Source organism: Podarcis pityusensis (genome assembly GCF_964106645.2).
Source record: "Podarcis pityusensis genome assembly, chromosome: 15".
NCBI lineage: Eukaryota > Metazoa > Chordata > Lepidosauria > Squamata > Lacertidae > Podarcis > Podarcis pityusensis.
The window spans coordinates 5764826-5779779 of NC_138040.1; the positions used below are offsets into that span (position 1 = coordinate 5764826).

A 14954-nucleotide genomic window follows, 5' to 3' on the forward strand; every position below is an offset into this window, starting at 1 on the left:
GACATAAAGGTGGGCGCCATTTTGCTTCAAGATGGCAGACTGAAACTGAACCTTTCAAAACTGCACTGACTTGAAGCAATGACTTCAAAACTACCTCAATTTTGTTTGTTGGTTTCTTAGAATTCCTGAGCAATGCTGGTTATGAGGCTGTTAACATATTTTAGGGAGCAGGCACGGCAGGCACAGAAGCTGAATTCTGTGGCCAATACCAGATTGAGTTATTTGGGATGGTGTGTGTGTGTGTGTGTGTGTTTGTGTGAAACCTCAGGCAGCAATCCTGGGTGTGAGAGTGCAGGAACTGCAAATGTAGTGTGTGCCTCCATTTCCACCTGTGAGATGCCAGAGAGAATACAAGAGGGTTTGTACCTCTTTAATAAAACCAGTGTTATGCCTCCTGCAATTTACATTTATTTTTTTTAAAGCATCCTTTCTCCCCGGTGACTCAAAATGAAAATCCATCACTACCACACGGCATATTAATCTAAAAAGTGTTTCATCCTCAAAAATAATCACATTGCTGGTTTTTATTGCAAATCTGCCGGGCGTAACAGCCGTGCCTTATTTGCTGAAAGTGTTTTGTGTGTCCCCCGTTCCCCTCCCCATACAATGGAATTAAGAGGAGGGGAGTGGGATAGGGTTTATGTAATGAATCACTTAAAATGATTATCAGGACATGAAGCACAAGGACGACGACAACAAAACAAAAATTTCAAGGGGACAGCAGCTGGGAAGCCATTTTAGATCTCTGCAGTAGACACCACATGTGGAATCAGCTCCAGCTGGTGCAAAATCCTGCAGTGAGGCTATTGGCTGCAGCAGCACATAACTCAGGTGATTAAAAGCTTGCACCGGCTGCCCATATGTTACTGGGCCAAATTTAAGGAACTTGTATTGATTTACAAGGGCCTTAACAACTTGGGTCTAGGATACCTTAAGGACTGCCTCATCCCTTATAACCCTGCCTGAATCACTCAGATCTTTGGGGGAGTCTTTGTTGGCCTGCCTCCCCCGCCCTATGGCTCAAATGTGCAGCTTATAACTACTTAAAATACTGCATTTGGTCCAAGCTGCTCCCATGGAAGGCAATGATGGACAGCAATATGAAATATAAATGGCAAAGTGGGTTGGGGGATGGATGGAGCAAAGTATCCAAAGATAAAAGGGCTTACCTTTTGTTGCAGTGCAGGTCATAAATGGGGGTTTTGAACTGTATGGATTTTACCATTTCACCAGTTCGCAAAGAATGGAGGTCCACGCAACAGTAAGGAGGGCTGGTGCTGAAAGACATCAGAAAAAACAAGGGGTTGGCTAGCATATTTAGGCCAGCTAGCAAATTCAAGGAGTTATGATTAGGATACAAAGCCCACAGCAGCTTCCGAGCAGTTTATCTGAAGGCCCATCGCTTGGCCCATGTGTGGCTGCTCAGCAGCTTCAATCTGCAGAACTAGCACTTTGACAAGCACCATGTACTGTTCTTTTCACATTTGCGAGAAATGGATCGTTTAGTGTGGCAGCGCCTATGCTCTAGAACTCCCTGCCAATTGTTATTGAGTAGGCCCCTTCTCTATATAATTTCTGACACTTGCTAAAAACATTTTTGCTTAGACAAGGCTACCCAAACATGTCATTTTATTATGTACATTTGTTTTGGTTTTTTAACTGTTGGTTTTATCTAGATTTTGATAATTTTATTATGTTTACTGTTTCAAAGTCTGCTTCTATTGTTATTCTTAAAAGAGCATTTCATGCTGTTTTATGTAAACCACTTACGAGATTTATTTATTGATTAAGCAGTACATAAATCTAGGAAAATAAAATAAACAAACAAAATGCATTTGAATATATAACAGTCAGAATGATATGATTCCCCAGAAGAGCATAAAAATGACTGACTGTAGCAATCTGCAGAATGCTACCAATAATAATAATACAGTGGTACCTCGGGTTAAGAACTTAATTCGTTCCGGAGGTCAGTTCTTAACCTGAAACTGTTCTTAACCTGAAGCACCACTTTAGCTAATGGGCCTCCCGCTGCCGCCGCCACACGATTTCTATTCTCATCCTGAAGCAAAGTTCTTAACCCGAGGTACTACTTCTGGGTTAGCAGAGTCTGTAACCTGAAGCGTCTCTAACCTGAAGCGTCTGTAACCAGAGGTACCACTGTAATAATATGGCACATACAGTGGCTCAGATGCCAGATTTAGGGGATGGGGGAGAGATCAGAATTGCAGCCCAACAGCAGTTCAGTGCTTCCCCATAGCTTCCTGCAGCTCCCCATACTAACAAAGTTTGCATCAATTGCATTATTTTTGTTAGAAAGGATTAAAAATTCAGACTAAATTAAGCAAAGTAAGAGAAACTATAACTATTCAAGCTGCATAGTTTTATGTGTTTTGAAAAATACAGTATTATCATTATGAAGTTTGCAAGCTGGCTTACAAAAACAATGCAGCAAACATGGCAAGACATGTGCATATATGAAACCAACATGACACCAAGACATGGCTTCTGGAGATTTGGGTTGAAACTGCACATTATGAACTATGGGGCCCGCATGGGGGGGGGGGCTTAGGGGCAGAGATCAGGGGCGCTGCAGTGCTTGGCAGCATGAGCAGGAGTGGGCCCACATGCACGAGGACCATCTTATTTTGAAGCAAATACACATTACCAGTCAATGAATGCACTTAACCATTAAAAGGGCTCTCATTGTGGAAGACCATTCAGTCCAGGGTCTATAGTTACCTAACCACACCACTGATTATGATGGTCGCAAGGTGGCCCTGACGTCAGTGGCCCAGTGCGTCTTCCCCCATCATATCAGGTAAGCTAAAAATGCACAGTGTGATGTCATCCTGCTGCGTGAACATCCCCGCCCATGCTAACGAAAGCAGCCAATGAAGCGGAGGGGGAAAACTTACAACGGGATGACATCATCTGCTATAAAGTTACTGGGAAAGGGAGAAGAGGAGAGTGGGGAGAGGAGAGAACTACTACTTTTGGCAGCATTTCTCTCTCCCCCCCAACCTCCAATCCAAGCAATCTCTGTAATGTCTAGCTTTCAGCCCCCGTGTTTTGACACATGGACAACTCAGGAGGATACTGGGTGGCCAAGAACTTTGAGATTTCACTGCGAAACACACACGTCGCCGGAATGGGACTTACGGACAAGCAGCTGAACCGCACAGCTGCCGATGTCAACCCCAGTACAAAGAGCCCATGGTCGTTTCAACAGGCTCCTTGTTTGTTTTAACAACAACAACAAAAAATCCATATGCGGCACGTGGCTCTTTTATCATTTTAATATAAATAAGGCTCTCCAGCTGTTCATTCAAAAGAGAAGCAGCCGCCGCCAGCTTTCTTTCAACAGAAAAAGGGTAGGCCGGGATGCAAGAGGAGAAAGGGAGAGTGGCAGGCGCCATCTTGCAAGCCAAGAAGCAGCTTTGATCTGGCAGTTTCACTCCCGCGACACCTTTTCCTTCCTCTCCCCCTTCTCCTCCCCGCCTCCTCAAGAGAGTGCACTGAAAGGTTGGTTGTTTCTAGGAAGCTGCGCAAAAGGGTCGGCTGTGTAACACACACAAACAGGAGAACACAGATTTTAAAACAGAGGGAGGAAATATTAAGAAAAAGGTGTTTGCTACTGCTTACGGGTGCACCCAAAAGGGATATGAGGCGGATTGCATGGGTGGTAATACTTCAACCTCCCTCCCACAGGAGGCAGTGATGGCCATCCCTATGGCTGGCTTTAAAAGAGGATTGGACATATTCATGGAGGAAGAGAGGGTGACTGGTTGCTAGTAGCCATGATGGCTGTGTTCTGCCTCCAAGGTTGGAGGCAGTAATGCTTCGGAACAACAACTGCTGGAAACCGCAAGAGGGACGAATGCTCTTGAAGCTGGGTCCTGCTTGCCAGTTTCCCACAGACATCTGGTTGGCCAGTATGGGAACAGGAAGCTGGACTAGATGGGCCATTGGCCTGATTCAGCAGGCTCTTCTTAAGTTCTTCTGTTAACCTGCAGGAGTATGTTTGGGGGCTCATGACTGAGCTCCCATACATTAAAGCAGGCTTCCTCAACCTTGGCCCTCCAGATGTGCTGAGACTACAATTCCCATCATCCCTGACCACTGGTCCTGCTAGTTAGGGATCATGGGAGTTGTAGGCCAAAAACATCTGGAGGGCCAAGGTTGAGGAAGTCCGCATTAAAGGCATTAAACAAACAAAATCCCATACATATATTAGAGTCATTAAACAAACAAACTCCCTGCACATTGCAAACAGCTTTGGGAGAAGAGCTGAAAGGCTAGGTATCCCTGTGATAGATATGTTTTCCATGTGTGTATAGGAACAAAGGATTGTAACAAACACAGCTTTACTTAGAGCAGACCCCCTGAAATTAATGAAGACACATGCCCATTTTCTTTCAGTTGGATACAACCCATAGGGAGCTGCCTTATACTAATATTTTTTAATAAGCTATGTGGCCAATCCATCACATCATCTTGTGGCTGCAAGTTCCACAAATAAATTGTGTGGAATTTGCCACCATAATGGACTGTGATTGCCACTAGCTTTAACTGCTGGGGGTGTTTTAAGCTGGTTGGGGGTTAACAAAAATGGCTGTAGGTCAGGGAAAAACCATTCTGAGGAAACACTGTGTTCCACTAACCCTCCTTCGAATTAAGGAACATAGGAAGCAGTCAGACCATTGATCCATTTAGCTTAGTACTGCCTACACTGAGTGGCAGTCTCTCTTTTTTTGGTTTCAGATGGGAGTTTCTCCCAGCCCTACACGGAGATGTCAAGGATTGGACCTGGAACCTTTTGCATGCAAAGCAGATGCTCAACAACACAAGATACCTTTCATAATACTTATCGGATTTGTCCAGAAAAACACACCAAGATATTTTTTTAAAGTGACATTTCCCCAAAGTGTGTGCATATATCACTGAGACACAAAACAGCAGAACTCTTTTAAACCTACCACAAATTGCAGGAGGTATGGAAACACTTATTTTTCAAAATCAGAAAAAGGTGCTCCCAATCTTAAGACATGTGCTACTGAACCTAATCCTTTCACTTGGAGGAGGAAGCAATAGTAATTTGGAAAAGACATGGTAATTCTTTGCCCCAGATTGCCTAACAGCAGGTCTCAGGAATGAAATTTAAAATGCACCTTACCCTGAAGGGGATACAACCAAATCAAATGCACTTACATTTCCCTGCTTCTTTCCAGGCAGAGCCCCACTTCACAAAGAACAGAAGCCTGCCTCTGAAACTGGGTTTCCCCAGTCCCCTACATTAATTTATCCCAGAGGCAGGCAACATGGTGTCTTCCAAATGTTGCTGGTCTACATCCCCCAACAGCCCCAGCCAGCATGGCCAATGGTCAGACATGATGGGAACTGGAGTTCAACATTCATCTAAAGGGCATTATGTTGGCTAAAGCTGATTGGCTCCTTTGTCCTGGTATCATTACTATTTGCTTCCCACCCTGCCCTGTTTCAACAGTCAATGAACCAGGTGGTCTTTAATGTTTTAAAGCCATAGCTTACTACAGAAGAGAAAGAATCCTGATTGCAAAAAAGTAACATTCACGATAAAATCTTATATATATCACATTATGAGCAAGTAAAAATTTGGCTCGAGCTTCCAAAAAGCAAACCTTCCCACGGCTAAAAGAGTTGCTCTATGTCAGTTCATTGCAACTCAGATCAGCTGGTAATTCAGATCAAGAGGAAAGTCCAGAGATTTACTTCACATCACAAAGAAGATTGGCAATATAATAAACAATGTGGTACATCCTTCACAGAGCCATAAGGACAGAGCCTCAACTCATAAGATTGGGGTTTTTTTTTTCAGAAGACCGTATAAAACTGCAGTTTGCACTAGCAGCAAACCATTTCAGGCAACAGCTTCAGCTGGGTGCTAAAGACTGCACATCTTGGCAATGGCAAATATCAGCTGACCCAGACTCCACCTTCCCCAGCCCAATGCCCTCTGCATATTGTTGGACTACAACTCCCATCATCCTTCACCATAGGCCATGCTGATCATGGCTCTTAGGAGTTGGACTCCAACAACATCAAGAGGTCACCATGTTGGCAAAGGCTGATCCAGACATTGCAGGCAGGAGGGATTTCTCCACTTCTCTTCTCAGCTGAGAAGAGAGTCCTGGGCTCTCCTTGCAAGCCACCTTGCTTGGGGTAGAGGTGAAGGGAAGGCCAGAGGACAGCTGACCCAGCCAAAGAGTCTGAGCAGGCTCAGTGCTGGAGCACCTACCCTACGTGCACAAGGTCCCAGGCTCAATCCCTAGCATCTCTAGGGGGTGCTGGGAAAGAACTCAGTGTGAAATCCTGGAGAGCCACTGGCTGATAGTGAAAACAATCCTAAGCTTGAAGGACTAATGGTCTGTCTCAACTGTAAGACAACTTCCTATGTTCCTACACTGAGTGAGGCCTGGCATTTGCTCTGGAGTACATACAGTCCAAATTAAGAAGAGGGTTTTGTGTGTGTTTTTAAAAAAGCTTGACATGTTGTGCAGGAAGACCGAACGACATCTTAATCATACAGCAAGCCCGCTGCATATTTTATTCAATCAACTGTAATATTTGAACCTGGCTGGTCTCCACCAGCCAGACAGCAAATCATATGGCTACACAGCAATATGGGACTCTGAGACAGCTGCCCATCTCTGCCCCCACCATAACAGCAGGAAAGCATGGATCCAAGATGTGCTTGGAAATGCTCAGAGTAGTAATAATACTAACAGTGCAATAATAATTGGGCAGATCAGTTCGTACAGGACTCAGCATCTGGCATTGAAGCCCACAGACCCTTCTTATTCTCCAAGGCTGATTTTTTAAAGTGTGAAAGCGCCCTCTGAAAAAGTATCCTAGAAGTATTACTGACAGACAGAAGGCCTGATTATTAGTAATCTAAAATGTCCTGTGAGATAAAATTAGATTTTCTCCATTAGTCACTAAGAATTCTTCCTCACTATTGCCACCCAAGAACTGTATGTCATTAGTATTATGTAGCTGCTTCCCCTGACCACATAAATAGTGAAGAATTTGGGTTTTAAAATGAAAAAGAAAAAAGAAATTGCGTACATGGGCAGGGGGGATGCTATATCAATAGTTAGTTCTATGCTGAAGTTTCTCTTAGGGCCTCTAGGTCATTGATCTTCGGTTTGGGACCTGCTAGCAGGTTGGGTTGCAAGAACAGGACTGCTGCCATACAAATATCTGGCATTGTGTCATCTGAGAGATATGTCCATCCTCCACCCTTCTTCTGATTGTAAATCATTCTAACTGATTCTACTTTGTTGTAACCTACACCATGACCTTAAGGCGAAGGATAGGTAAGAAATATGAATCACCAACTTAAAAAAAAGTTAAAAATTGGTGCCCAGATGCAAGTTTGGGTTAAAGGTGGGCCCCAGGTCTGAAAACATTGAAGATGACTGTTCTAGGTGATTGGGCTTTAGATGTTGGTCATGACCTACCAAAACAAAACTGAGACTCACAGGCGACTCAGACACTTTTGGGTCAGATCGGGTGTGTATCCCCAGAGGTATACATAGTGGGGCACTCCACTGTGGGTGTACTTTATGCTCCACAACAAAAGCACTATCCTGATCCAGAGTCTGCCAGCACCACAATGGAACCTTTCATTTACTGCATGCACATACAATCCGAAAGTCCAGTGGAAACTCCAAACTCTGGCATTGCAGGGTGTTGGACTGGATGACTCTCAGGGTCCCTCCCAAGTCTACAGTTCTATGACTGTACTCCAACATGCAAGAGAAGAAAAATACACATCCTGAGTTTTAAGAAGCTTGTGAGCCCTGGCTGGTGAGCTCTGCAACAAGTTTGGTTATTCAAATAAGCACAAACCACAGTTCTGTTCAGCTAACACCCCACATCTTTCGTCTTTGAGTGAAAAACAACCTCAGAAGATAGAAAAATTAGCAACATCAAAAGACAAATATATCAAAGTCTTTCACAAAACCCCAGCCTGCTTTTAATTTTAAAAGAAACAAACCAAGGTACAGCTAAACCAGACTTTTAACTTGCTCCATATATAAAAGCAGTTGTGGGCTCAAACAATTAGTACTGCTTTTTTTGTTATTTTCAGTGGAATCCACAGACACAAGCTTATGATATTAAGAGATGACAGCTGAGCTTAGAGAAGGAAGAGGACGGTTGAATCACAGCATCGTGGGAATGAAAGAGCGTGCTCTGAAGAGAGGGGGTCAAATGGGCACAAAGAATCATAGATTCATAGAGTTGGAAGGGACCCCAAGGGTCATCTAGTCCAACCCCTGCAATGCAGGAAGCACCCAATCCAGGTTCTAAGAAAAACAAGTCACGGAGAACCAATACTGCCCTCAAAGCAAGAGCTTTCCTGGTTTTTAAAGAGAGTCACCTACAAAGCAACAAAAGATAGTGCCTTCTTCCAAACTTTTGCTCGATAGCTTTGTAGCTCAACACAAGAGAGCGAAAAGGGAGGAGGGAATGATTGTAAAACAGATGTGGAGGGAGCAGAGCTGTCTGCAAATAGCAGCTGTATAAACCCAAGAGATGCTTCTGTCAAGGGCAGCAGCGACAGAAGATGATGGTGGTGATGGGACAGCAGGAGGAAAGAGAAATCACAGTAGTGAAATGATAAGCAGCCAAATAGGGATGAAAAGGCAACATTTTCCATTCCACTCTGTATTTTTCCAGGCAGCACTGTTGCCTTTCCTACATCATTCAACTCGCTGTCCTCTGTGGCAAAATGTAATTAATTACGTAAATTACATTATTTCACCCTATTCATTTCAGTGCAAAAGAAACAATACGAATGGTGGGGAGGGCATATGCCAATTATGCATCATTCGTGGACTGATAATAACAACAGTGAATGCTGGATTTAATTCCATTCTGGACATATGACAAATGCATGAAAATCAGCAATTTCTGTTCCTATTGCCACTGGAATTCTCTGACATCCCTACAGCCAACAGGGAGCAATGCCTGATGGCTTCTGGTTAATATGAGTGCGATTCCTATGAACCATGTTCTTACTAGTGAATGCCTAACCCAATTTCAGCCTTCTGAAGAATTATTCAGTAATTCTTCAACAATTTTTTTTTGGGGGGGGTGTGGAATAACCATTTAACCTGTTTTATTTTATTATATTGTGTATTTTTTATTGTCATGTATGCAGCTTGGAGCAATTGGTTTGAGGGAAGCAATTTGTAAGTAAAATAGCTTGCCATTGCAACTCTCTCCACCCCACAATTATATTTCCATGCTAGTTATTGGGTTCCAGACTGCTTCCTAATACATCATTCTCTCAATTACTTACTCAAATTTAAAATTATTTCAAAATACATGTTTTCTCTTCTGATCCATATACGCAATTGATGTCTTTACTTCATTTATGAATCATTCTCATGAAATATCCCGAAGCAATATAACAATGAAAATATTGTAAAAGACCAATAAAACCATGATATGAAGAAAAATGCAGGAGTTGTGGTGGTGGTGGTGGTTGTTCATATCTTGGTGCGAAACTAGTTTTATTTTGGAACAAAGAGTCAAACTAGTTAGTTTAATCCAGTTCAAGTTTGACCGAAGTTTTGTTTTGTTTTTTAACAGATTTTTATACCACCCTTCATTCAAAGATTGCGGGGCATCTTAAAATAATCAAAACAGCAAAATAATATCAAGCAGCAGCTGCTGCATTTTAAAGAGACTGTGGCTACAGTCCTATGCCACCTGGCAGCAAGCCTCACTGAACTCAATAAGACTTACTTTTGAGTAGACATGTATAGGATTATACTGTTGTTGTATTTAAAAAAATCACTACCACAAGCTAGAGAGAAGTTTAGGAGATATATATATTCTTGCACAACTCAACACCAAAGGATTTTTCAACTTTTAAGCCTCAGGTTTGGGTGTGGATGGGTGTTTCTGAATAAAGAGTTTGGTTCATATGGCAAACGTACCATAAATACAGTTCGTTCAGAGTCAGAACCATAAATCCAACATCATCCATAATATCAAAATTGCAGGGTATGAAGCTTTGACATTTGGGACATGTGTAATCCAAAGACATCCTGTACTTGAAATGTATGAAACATGATACGCCCAAAAACGGTTACAGAATACTTCCATACCAGCTAGGAAGCTGAAATTTGGAAAACACACACACACACACACACACACACACTGCCCAAGAGTTACTACAAGAGTCTAAGAAGCTGGGGGGTTTTCATGTAATAGTCAAAAACTGTGAAGGATAACGTTGACTCACAATAAAGGTCACTGATATGGAATGGCCATCACTAGCCTAGCACAGTACAAGACTATCCACATGCAAGAGCATTGGATGGTGGGAGGAGTGTTGCCCCATCACACATTTTAATCTTCTTTGGATTAAGGGAGCAGGTATTTCGCTCTGCCGCTCTCAGCTGAGGATAAGCAGCTGCAGTACAAGATGTCTGTGGAGAAGAGGCTGATGGAGCACAAGACGGGGAGAGGGGACACATGGATTGACTGTAGGGCCAAGCAGTGTGTAGGGAGGGGGGCTGCTTTCAGACAGATTCCAGGTGAAGACAGCACTTTGTTTGGCTCCTGCTCTTCCAAGGTATTTGGTGGCCCTTGGAAACATCTGAACAACTTATTTAACTAGCCACAATGACAACAGAGAGCATCCAACTTCAGAGGCAGTATACGTCTGAGTACTATATGCTGGGGAGAAACATAGAAGAAGGCTCTAGCTTTCATACTGTATTTCTGGGCTGCCCAGAGTCATCTACTGGGCCATTGTGGGAGATGGGATGCATCTAATCTAACTGCAAGAAGCATTCAGAAAACTGGATCCATGCATTCAGAACACAGACTATATTTACTAGGACCAGGTTTTCCAGCCTCAGGTCCCCATGTTTTGTTGGAATACAACTTTCATCATCCCTGATCACTGACTAATATGGGTTGTAGTTCAACAACTCCTGGGGACCCAAGTTTGAAGAACCATGTCATCATGAAATTAGATTAGCTTGAAATTGCAACTTGAAACTGGATTAGGTTAGAGCTAATATTTCTATGCTGTTTTTCAGCTTAAGTAACATTCAAAGCAGCTTATAATACAAAGCAAAAAAAAAATACAATAGGTAACAACAAAAATCCAATATAAATTTATACAATGATGCATTCAATATAATAAAATTACAAACAATAGTATAAGCCAGCTGCTGTTCTTTTGTCCCCAGTAGAATCTCCAGGACTCCAACCAAGATCCCCCAAAATACAACCATGAAGATGAGTAACAGCTAATAGACAAAGCGCGTCCCCATTTTCATCAACAAACAAAAAATAACAATAACATGATAACATGATATAACAGAACAGAACATGTTTTCTTTTGTGAGATGCACTCCACAAAAGCAAACTCAACTGGTTTAACACCAGGTATGCAAAGAGATGGACAGAAAGGGATACAGGAGAGGGAAGAGATCAGTAGTTTTATTTTGTAGTCATCCCAGAATAGAAAGAACCAACTTGGATGGCTCTAAAAGAATATTAGACATATTTTCGGAGGAGAAGGATATCAATGGCTACTAGCCATTTTTGGAGCAATATGCCTCTGAAAACTAGTTGCTGGGAGCCACAGATGGGGAGAATGGCTGTTGTGCTCAGGTCCTGTTTACGAGCTTCCCATAGGGGCATCTTGTTAGCCACTGTGAGAAAAGGGTGCTGGAACAGGTGGGCCTTTGGCCTGATCCACCTGCAGCGCTCTTCTTTGGCTCTTAAAAAGGAATATCTGCCCTCAAGTAGATGGGATTATTCTAGGTTAGAGCAGGGCACCTTTGGCTATAAACACACACTGGCATGTACAACTGCTGCTTTCTGTGACCTGTGGCATCTTCTCTCACAGCAGAAGCTGGCATTTTAACCAAGGCCTGCCTCACCTGAAAAAAATTAATGTGAGCCTCATTTTCCACTACAGTGAGACCAGTCACGTGTCACCAGACACTGCTGTAATAATCCCATCACATTTTTGCATTACTTAATATATTTGGATAAATGAGTCTGTTTTAATATGGACTAAAGGATTCCACCCAACCAAAAAAGCCCCCCAAAAACCTTTATTGGTTTTATGAATTTCTATATCCCTCAGAAAGCTTCATCCTAAATCCATGATATCCCACTCACTCCAACCCCATTTCAAAGGCTGAATTTTGCATCCTGAGCCCTAAATTAGCTGAAAGGGTATTTGAAATTACAACATTATACAGATGGTCCGTTGGGAGCAGGCAATGCTTAATCTAGCAAATAAAGGCTGAGTGCCCCCTTCCACACACACACACACACACACACACACACACACACACAAACTGCTACACATACACACAACAGCACAATTTTCATTATGCCAGACCTTTCAAGTGAAAAAGAAAATGTGGTGACACCAGGTCTCCCTTTCAATATCTTTGGCACCTGCAAAGGTTTTTGGGCAGGCATATTGCTTCGTTTCCAGTCCATGCATGTGACATAACTTCCTGCTGAAATCCTGCAACATTGCATGCCACAAATGTTCAGGCTTCCTTTGTCCTGCTTTTGTTGTGTTGTAGCATTAAGAGTGATCCTCCAAAGAGGAATAATGCAGTAACAGTGGGGAAGCATCTCAGAACAACTAACCAAGTAGAATGATGTGAGGATGGTCCAATACGAATCTGCCAGTAATGCACTATTATTGAGTCAGTAACATATTGTGGGTGGCGCTGTGGGTAAAACCTCAGTGCCTAGGACTTGCCGATCGTATAGTCGGCGGTTCGAATCCCCGCGGCGGGGTGAGCTCCCGTCTTTCGGTCCCAGCTCCTGCCCACCTAGCAGTTTGAAAGCACCCCTAAGTGCAAGTAGATAAATAGGTACCGCTGTATAGCGGGAAGGTAAACGGCGTTTCCGTGTGCTGCGCTGGTGCTGGCTCGCCAGAGCAGCTTTGTTACGCTGGCCACGTGACCCGGAAGTGTCTCCGGACAGCGCTGGCCCCTGGCCTCTTAAGTGAGATGGGCGCACAACCCTAGAGTCGGACACGACTGGCCCATACGGGCAGGGGTACCTTTACCTTTACCTTTAACATATTGCAGAACACAACCTCCCCACCACCACACAAAAAAGCACCAGGGGGCATTTAGGTTCTGGCTCCCCAGCATGAATGCAGAAGGAGCAGGCATGCACTTCAAGAGGGCCATTTAGCCGCTGGGGGAGTTGAGCTCACGTCTCCTGGGAATGATCAGTGTTGGGCTTGTGGCTGAGCATGGGATGGGACACCCAGATGAGTCCCACTACAAAGACCCCCTAAGGGGCATAAAAGCAAAAATAAATAAAACCCCAGCACAATGTAACCTACAACCAGCCAATCAGATAAAGGATTACAATTCATCCTGTAAACAAAAGCTCACTGCCATAACAGAAAGAGACTTTAAATCTAGACAGGATCAAAACAACAAGCCCCAAACAAACAAGGCTGCATTCTGCACATCAAGAGCGGCAACTGCACACCACACAGTTTAACAGAAAGCTGTGGGGTTGCTTAAAAGTTTGCAGCCACTAAAAGCTGGCTCCAGCTCATTCTGAAAGACTTCCATTGGCAGCCAAACTTTTACCCAGCAAACGCAAGAGGCGAAACGCAGCAATTCTGCAGCGCCACTTAAAAGACGTTAAGAGACCCAGCTGGCGCAGCTCTTGTATAGGCTGCCAAGACCCGAGAACTATAAATCAGTTTTTTAAATGTTTCTTCTGCTGGACTTCAGCATATATTAAATACCATTATTTCTGGTCAGGAACATTTGAGAAATATATACAGAAGACCAGGAAGGTTAATATAAATTCTTGCTGAGCGATAGCAATACAAAGATGTGTGTGTGTGTGTGTGTGTGTGTGTGTGTGTTGTGTGTGTGTTTCAGCAAGAATAAGAAAAAAATAAGTGTCTCAACACCTTAAATCAGAGGTGTTAAAACTTTCTGCCTCTAGGGAATCTTTTCCAAACTAACTTGCTTGCAGAGGAATCCTTGTGTATTTGTAGAAGTTTCTGGTGCGTATTACAAGGCTTTGTTTCCACATGGGGTTCTGACCAGGCATGTATCAAAGTTACACGCCCAACATACCCATAGTGCTATAAATATCAAAGGAAGATGGGCAGTGGTGAGCTAGTAGTTTTTCAGAGAATCATAGAATTGTAGAGTTGCAAGGGATCCCAAGGGTCATGAAGTCCAACCCCTACAATTCAGGAAGACTGTCCACCATGACTGATATGCTCTTTGGAGGATTCCCCAGCTAAGCTTCCAAGGAAATCCACAGCGTCCAGGAACCCTCCATTTGAAAACTACTGCCTTAGAGGAAAATAACTATTGCGGGAACTTGCTTTTGTGGCAAGGAATGTGGTATGGGGGGGTTGAAAGAGATTCATATAGGTGTATGTTTGGCCTCCAGAACCTCTGAAAGCAACTATTTAATTATACACACAAGCCAAGATCTTCTACCCACATGACCCCACGGTCCCAAAACACACCATACCCAATGTCTGAAGGGGATAATCCCTACAGATGTCTATAAGGAGGAGGATGAAGCCCCCAAACCAAACCCCCCAAATTTGAGATTTGCAATTCAGGTGAATTATTTTAATTGATCCTAATTGCACATTAAAAGCACATTCTTTCACATTATTTCACATTCTGATATATATAAACAACTTCTATTAGCTTTGCATCCCAGTCTCCTCCAAAGTATGCAGGGCAGCACCCGCTAGCTTAAACCCTTAACTTTATCCCTTAAATAAAGATGTAGCCAACATGGGTGCTCCAAATGTTGTTGGGACTCAAGCTCCCATCAGCTCCAGAATGGAGACAATTTTCAGGGATGGTGGAAGTTGTAGCCCAACAACATCTGGAGGGCTACAGGATGTT

At 43.2% G+C, this 14954-nt stretch overlaps 1 protein-coding gene across 1 annotated transcript in view; it reads right to left on the minus strand.

Annotated features, from left to right (window-relative positions):
* BCAS3 (BCAS3 microtubule associated cell migration factor) overlaps positions 1-14954 on the minus strand; it is a 476692-nt gene that overhangs the window by 396141 nt on the left and 65597 nt on the right. The window contains exon 8 of the mRNA XM_080983313.1: positions 1170-1277. Coding sequence (XP_080839439.1) covers positions 1170-1277 — 108 coding nt within the window. The remainder of the gene's footprint in view (positions 1-1169; positions 1278-14954) is intronic.